Source organism: Triticum aestivum, chromosome 6A (assembly GCF_018294505.1).
Source record: "Triticum aestivum cultivar Chinese Spring chromosome 6A, IWGSC CS RefSeq v2.1, whole genome shotgun sequence".
NCBI classification, from domain to species: Eukaryota; Viridiplantae; Streptophyta; class Magnoliopsida; order Poales; family Poaceae; genus Triticum; species Triticum aestivum.
Window position 1 is genome coordinate 387,297,985 of NC_057809.1, and position 7,759 is coordinate 387,305,743.

Here is a 7,759-nt window from a genome sequence, read left to right on the forward strand (position 1 = left end):
AGGTATTATAAATTAATGGATTTTTTTAAAAAAAAATGAGGTTAAACCCCCGGCCTCTGCATCAATCGATGCATGTAGCCATTTTTATTAATTATTTCACAAAAGTTTGACAAAGACATACATCAATTCATCTGAAACCATCATTCACACCTACAAACTCAATAATGTGAAGTGCTCTCACCACCCCATATCTAAAATCGGTATCGTCGTCATAGATTAGTGGATATGAAGATTAGTGGAGATGGAGTCGTCCCGCTAACTAACTCCTAATCGTTTCTTTTATAAAAAAACTCTGAATCGACTGGGCTAGAATTGACAAAAACCGTGACAAACAACAAAGATGAACGTGCATGCATACATAGAGCCACAAATAAGAATGAACCTCAGAGAAAGTCAAGTAGGCAATATACATAATCACATGCGCCCGGTCGGTGTTTTGCCTGTCCAAAATAACTTTTTTTGTGCAGGTCTCCTTTGGCGCTGTACCTTTTAAGTAGTACGATCACAAGATCCCTGTTGAAATTAATTGGTGATAGCCCTTTTGACTCTCAATGGCTGAGCAGGCTGTTGCGGTCACTCTCTTCCCACAGCTGAAGACGACGACTCATGCTGTGCCTGCATCCACATTCTACCACGGCAAGAGCTAGCACCATTCGCCTATATAAATACTCCTATAATAAATACAGTTGGTGTCACATATGCAACACCTCCATGATCCGGACGAGTAGTTGCCAAGTAACACCAGCACGTACAGTACCATGGCATCCGGTGCTTCACGAACCGTCAGGTGAGCGCGCGTCTTCTCGATCATTCCCGCATGCATGTCGGCGATGTCGCTGATCGTGCTCGATCGTTTCCCTTCCCGCGGTGCTAAGTTTTACAGCTCCGGGCGCGTTGCCGGCTGCCGTTTCAGGTTTCAGAGCGACGTCGACGTGAAGCACTTCAGAGCGAGCCCCTTGGAGAGCCCGCAACCACCGTCGGCGGGCAGAAAGCGCAGCAGATCCCATGACCCGAGGCGGTGCTGGCCGGGATCCCGTGACTCCCTGGAGAAACCGCGCCCGCGCACGAACGGCGGCAGGGCCCTCAAGGACAGGGTGCTGTCGCGGGCCTTCTCGGAGGAGCTGGAGTCGCTGATGCACGCCGGCGGCGACCGCCACCTCTTCTTCTTCTTCGACCCGCGCGGGCAGGTGGTCCACCGGTGGCACAAGGTGTTCCTGGCCGCCTGCCTCGCGTCGCTCTTCGTCGACCCGCTCTTCCTCTACCTCACGGGGACGCGGCGGGACGCGTGCGTCGGCTTCGACTACTCGCTGGCGCTCACGCTCTCCATGATACGCTCGCTGCTGGACGTCTTCTACGCCGCGCACATCGTCATCCGCTTCCGCACCGCCTTCATCGCGCCGTCGTCGCGGGTGTTCGGGAGAGGGGAGCTCGTCATCAACCCGTACCAGATCGCCAGGCGGTACCTTGCATGGACCTTCTGGTTCGATCTCTTCACCGCGCTACCACTGCCGCAGGTACGTTCTACTTGTACCTACCATCTCATTGATTGATTAGTTTGCTATACGTAGTACTATAGAGAACTGATTTTCAATAAGTTTTTGCAAAAAATCTATTTCAAATTCAACGATATTAGAGTGAGAAGCGACACATGTCGTTCCACACAAACTGCCCCTTAACATTCGTACAACAACGTGCGTGAATAGCCTGCCTTGGTCTTGTAGCACATCATGGCATCATGTGCAGGTTATACAACATGTACATCAACATTGAGTGAATGAATGAATTAACCAACACATAGAGTAACAGAAAGCAACACTCATGATCTCGATGGTTGACGAGTCCAATGATCACCTTGTCCCCACTCGGTGAACCGCACCGCAGGTGCAAATGGTGTACCACCGATGCGTTAGGGACTTCACATTGCATGCATGGATGCCATGAATGTTGTAGGGCGTGAAGTTATTTCGCTCATGAAATGAATCATGCAAGCTTGGTCAAAAGGTAGGGCCCTTGTTCATGCCTACAAAGTCCTCAGAAACGGCCAATCACGCATCGCACAATAGCTCATGCTCGTACAACGAGTACCCTGCTATCATGCTTCTCTAGAAAACAACAAAAAGTTTAAAAAGGCTTGATGGTATTGAGCCGAACACCTGTCGGGCATGGTGTCTACCATGGACGGCATGAGCAGGGATGCGGAGGATACCTGGGTGGACAACGGTGTAGTCCAAGGCTGACAGTTTCATGGGTGGCGTCTATGGACATCCGAGCATGCCTGGGTGGTGGCTGGAGAGGTACATCAGCGACGACAGATGACGAGGGGTGCGGATAAAAGGAGGGGCAGGGGTGGATTGGAAAAAGGGGACCGGGTGGGGGGTTTCAGTGGGCCTGAGGTGTCGGGGTCCTACGTGACTAGTGTTCGTACTCCCGCAAAGCACCCCCCCTAGTTTTCCTCTAGTTTGCGGGAAAAAAGATGTCTGGATTGACCCGCAGATGGATTCAAGACCTCGTTAGAGGGCAAAACACGTCCGGATCGGGCGGTCCAAACGGATGCGAGGGGTCAATGCAAAAACAAGAAGAAGAAAAAAGGAACATATTATCATGTTATCTTGATTACTACAGGATAGCATGACGATGTTTGAATGTGCACAAAAACACATATGATTTTTCACACGAGATTCAAGTGGATAGATTGTTTCCTAGGAAACCTAGTGCAAATCAATCATGTGCACTGGAATTCTATGAATCAAACAAGATGCATGGGAAAAATTCCTAAGTAGTGTAGTTCTCCAAATTTTGTGTGTAAATCCTTTTGAATCAAAGAGAACAGAGCATCTTGAAATGGCTTATGACCCCCCCCCCCCCCCCCCCATTTCCTGAGGCTCCAAATAATGCCCCGAACTTTATCAGTAGTCCTCAACTCCCAAACTATATTTATTTTCGACCCATTTTCTCACATATGCTACATATACGCTATTCGTTTGATAACATGATAATTTAAAATTTTGATATTTATAATGCATATAATTCAATTGTATTAAAACCCACAATTTTTGAAATGCCAGTGTTCAAATTTAAACTCATATTTTTAAACATAGAAATATACTAAACATAACAAATAAGCAACAACATTAGTCATTGGTGTCTCCACTAATGTCCGAACCAGTTCCGTCTCCACCACCAGATACTAATAGTACCACCAAACCACTACCGAGGTCAGCCCCTGTGCAGATGCAATGTTTGCCTCATATATGTCCTCACATCTGACTCCAATGTGGAGACATCATAGAAGATAATCTTCAGTTCTTATTTACACGTCAATCTGTAATCATCAAATGAGAGTTTATGTTCATGTATCACCTAGTCAATCTCCATCCATGTTCTTTCAATTTTCCTTCTCACTCATTGACCATGAGCAACTCTCTTGTAGGGCCTCCTTGTATGATATAGATTATCATCTTTCTACGTATTCTCCTTTGCTATCTTCCTGCAAATTTGCCTTTCACAAGAAGTGGTTGTGTTGAGTTGGGTGTAGGACTATTTTGCTACCATTATTTGTTTCTTCTTCTGCGCCAATTAAATTTGGTGGAGTGGAACACTTGTTGTACCTTGGCGTTATATTAGGGCCTATAACTTGAAACTTCTGACAATTGATCACCTTGACCGAATAGTGGACATGACTTACTCTTTGGTTCCCTCGAAGACTCGAAGATTAGATTGCATGTGGTTCAGCAAGCTAGAACAATGATGAAGTGTTAGCCAACATGCATGCAATATTGTAAAAAAAACTATCGAGAGATAAATTAGCTTATGTGCTCTTCCTCCTGGATGGTGACACTTAATTTGGTCAATGGAGGTTTAAAACTTGATGCATTCCTTTTGAATGGTATTTCCATGGTGCTCAATAGAGTTTGCATTCCTATCAAGCTCAAAAGTGTGGTTGGCATGGAAGTTTTTGTTACTCTTCTTCCAATATGACTTCAACAACCGCTCATTGAAAACAATAGGATGATTACTAGTATCCTATCTGGGCATGCACAACTAAATGTCCTCCTTATGAGTGTAGTTGACTAATGTCTTCGCGAACACTTTTTCACAGAAACAGTGCCATTGGTAGTGAAATTGCATTAGCATCAATTTCCTCGGACATCACACAGGAATCTCCTCGACAAGACATTGCAAACAATTCAATAAATTGACAAATCAAAATTGTCATTGCAAATTGGCATGCACATTGGTGTAAAAGTTTAATCCCCGCAAAAGAAAAGATGTCAAAGTTTTATTGAAATACACTTTGATATAAAATTCATACTACAAGCTGGTATGCAATGACATTGAACCCACATTTTGACATAAGACTTGATATGAAAGTAACATCGAAACCCCATTTTGATATAAGCTTTGATATACAATTGACAAAAAGATTGCATTTTGCATAACTATTCTACATAATTCCTCCACATATTTACACAAATTCAACACACTCACTCAAACATGTTGACAACAAGGGAAAACTTACCTCAGCTAGGCGCTCCTTGGGACGATGGGCCCGAGAGGTAGGGCGACAGGGCTCCTCGGAAAACTAGGGAGAAGATGCAGAGTGATGAAGGAAAGGGGGGCATAGAAGGTTAAGGGAAGCACAAATGGAGGCGGTGATGCCACTCAACAGAGAGGAGCCGTGCATAGGGGGGTGACACTAGAGGATGTGAACAACCTGTACAGAGAAGAGTGTCGCGGAAGGGCAGCAACGACAACGGGGTGGAAAATCCTTAGATGGTGTAGATCTGGCAGAGGGGAGAAAGTGGGCGGGGTGGGCGCTAGAAGACCGCCACGAGCTCACCGACTCACGGGAGGGGTTAGAGGCGAGAGATAGAAAATTATTCCATCGTCTGATTGGTTGGATTTCAGTGCCCTATACCACACCTATGGGGGAAGGGGCTAGACGGAGGGAATGGGTGCCTCCCATTTTACAGGCCTACTAGTGGCTCTATTGGATTTACTTTACTACCAAATAAACTAAAAACTTGGGGGAGGGGGAAACTATTTAGAGGCTCTATGGGAGGTGCATTGGACATTTGTGCACTCGACTTTTCTAGATGCATGATGATGGAGCATAGTGGTGGCCTTACTAGGCCTGGAACATCCTTATATCTGAAATTCATCCTGGGATTTGGTACTAATCCGTCCCACACTATGAACAAGTACTCCCTTCGACTCTAAAAATAAGACATAGTTTTCCTGTCCAAACACCCTTGGGGGGATGTGTGCCTCCTCATTTTGGGGGCATGGTGAGGGCTTTGCTACAATTAAATTTTCTGCAAAAAAATATTAAAAATTGTGTCTTGCTGGAGATGTTCTTGGACATTAGTGCACTCAATTGGTACGGTTACAAGACGGCGGTGGCGGAGCACAATGGTGGCCTTACTGGCCATAATTCTTTTATTGTCTTTTTTTGGTTTTATTGTGTTAGGAATTGCTATTAATCCAGCCCACGCTACCAACATGTACTCCCTCCGACTAAACAACGTGTGGTTTGACTTTCCAAATTCATGCTTTGACTGTAACTCTCATACGATATTTTAGGTTATGGTTACAAAAATAATGTGGAAGTGCTTTTGAGCACGAAACTTATGGCATTTTCTCTGACTAATTGATAATCATGAAACATACGATTTCCACATAATGTTGGTTTCCACGTGAAAAATATTTCCGTGTCGTATATACGATGATCGAGATAAAAATCAGGCGATACACTTTTTTTCTTGTACACGACGAATGATTACGATACTTTGGTGCAGTTTGTGGTGTGGGTGGTGGTGCCGAAGCTGAGGGAATCGGCAATCACAAACATGAAGAACGTGCTCCGCTTCAGCATAATTTTCCAGTACCTGCCGCGGCTGCTACAGATCTTCCCGCTGACGAGGCGGATCGTGATGGCGACGGGGGTCATGACCGAAAACGCCTGGGCCGGAGCAGCCTACAACCTCATACTCTACATGCTAGCCAGCCACGTGCGTTGCCTTGATTTCTCTCGATCGTCTCCAAGCAAAGCAAAGCAAATTTCTTTCTTGATACGTATCAACTGGGCCTGGGCGTTGCGTGCGTGCAGGTGCTGGGAGCACTGTGGTACCTCTTCTCGGTGCAGCGGCAGGAGTCGTGCTGGCGGCAGGCGTGCCGCGTCGAGGGCCCGCCGTGCCAGGACATCTTCTTCGACTGCGCAAGCACGAGCACGGTGGTGAGCAGCAACCGGAACCGGAGCGTCTGGTACGCGCTCACCAACGTCACCAGGCTGTGCGCCCCCGGCAACAACGGCTTCTACCAGTTCGGGATCTTCGGCGAGGCGGTGGCCGCGCAGCTCACCACCTCCTCCTTCACGCACAAGTACTTCTACTGCTTCTGGTGGGGGCTCAAGAACCTCAGCTGCCTGGGCCAGAACCTCAACACCAGCCTCTCCATCGGCGAGATCAGCTTCGCCATCGTCATCGGCGTCCTCGGCCTGGTGCTCTTCGCGCTGCTCATCGGCAACATGCAGTCCTACCTCCAGGCCACCATGGTGCGGCTGGAGGAGTGGCGGACCAAGCGCACGGACATGGAGCGCTGGATGCAGCACCGCCAGATCCCGCAGCCGCTCAAGGAGTGCGTCCGGCGCTACCACCAGTACAAGTGGGTGGCCACCCGCGGCGTCGACGAGGAGGCGCTGCTGGAGGACCTCCCCATGGACATCCGCCGCGACATCAAGCGCCACCTCTGCCTCGACCTCGTCCGCCGGGTGCCGCTGTTCGACGAGATGGACGAGCGCATGCTGGAGGCCATCTGCGAGCGCCTGCGCCCGGCGCTCTACACGCGCGGCACGCGCCTGGTGCGGGAGCTGGACCCCGTCGACTCCATGCTCTTCATCATCCGGGGCCACCTCGACTCCAACACCACGCAGGGCGGGAGGTCCGGCTTCTTCAACTCGTGCCGCATCGGGGCGGGGGAGTTCTGCGGGGAGGAACTGCTCACCTGGGCGCTCGACCCGCGGCCCGCCGAGGCGCTGCCGAGGTCCACGCGCACCGTGCGCGCCGTCTCCGAGGTCGAGGCCTTCGCGCTCGTCGCCGATGACCTCCGCTTCGTCGCCTCGCAGTTCCGGCGACTGCACAGCGCGCGCATCCGCCACAGGTTCCGATTCTACTCCCACCAGTGGCGCACATGGGCGGCGTGCTTCATCCAGGCCGCATGGCGCCGCCACAAGCGCCGACGCGCGTCCATGGAGCTCAGGGTGCGCGAGGGCGGCAGCGACGCGTGGCCGGGAGGGAGCGTCAGGCGCCGTCGACACAGTTGCGACGGCAAGGCGCTCAAGAAACCCACGGAGCCGGATTTCACGGTGGAGCAAGAGGACTGAAATGTTTCTTGCTTTGCTTTGTGAGCTGGCAACGGCGTCATTAGTTTCCGCAAAAGTCAAAACTTCACAAACTTTGATCAAAATTATTTGAAAAAATATCAATATCTATAATATCAACCATACATCATATATGAGAATGTATTTCACGATGAATCTAATGATATTATCATATTCTTGATGTTAATAATTTTTTCTATAAATTCGGTCAAAGTTAGGGAGAATCTAATGATATTATCATCTTCATAAAAGACCTAAGGATTCTCACTTCGAAGCTTGCCAATATTTAGGGAGCACCACCAAACCGGAGTCATTCTATGATGCATCCCCCCTCCCCTATCGACATGCCTCCTAGCTTTGATAACACAGAAAATGAATCAA

General features: G+C 48.7%; 1 protein-coding gene across 1 annotated transcript; it reads left to right on the forward strand.

Annotated features, from left to right (window-relative positions):
• Positions 1-663: 663 nt before the first annotated feature.
• LOC123127610 (protein CNGC15b) lies at positions 664-7,529 on the forward strand. The gene is made up of 4 exons (XM_044547363.1): positions 664-787; positions 914-1,514; positions 5,799-6,011; positions 6,110-7,529. Exons 1-4 carry the CDS (start codon positions 759-761, stop codon positions 7,379-7,381), a joined length of 2,115 nt encoding a protein of 704 aa, XP_044403298.1. The 5' UTR covers positions 664-758; the 3' UTR covers positions 7,382-7,529.
• Positions 7,530-7,759: the final 230 nt, after the last annotated feature.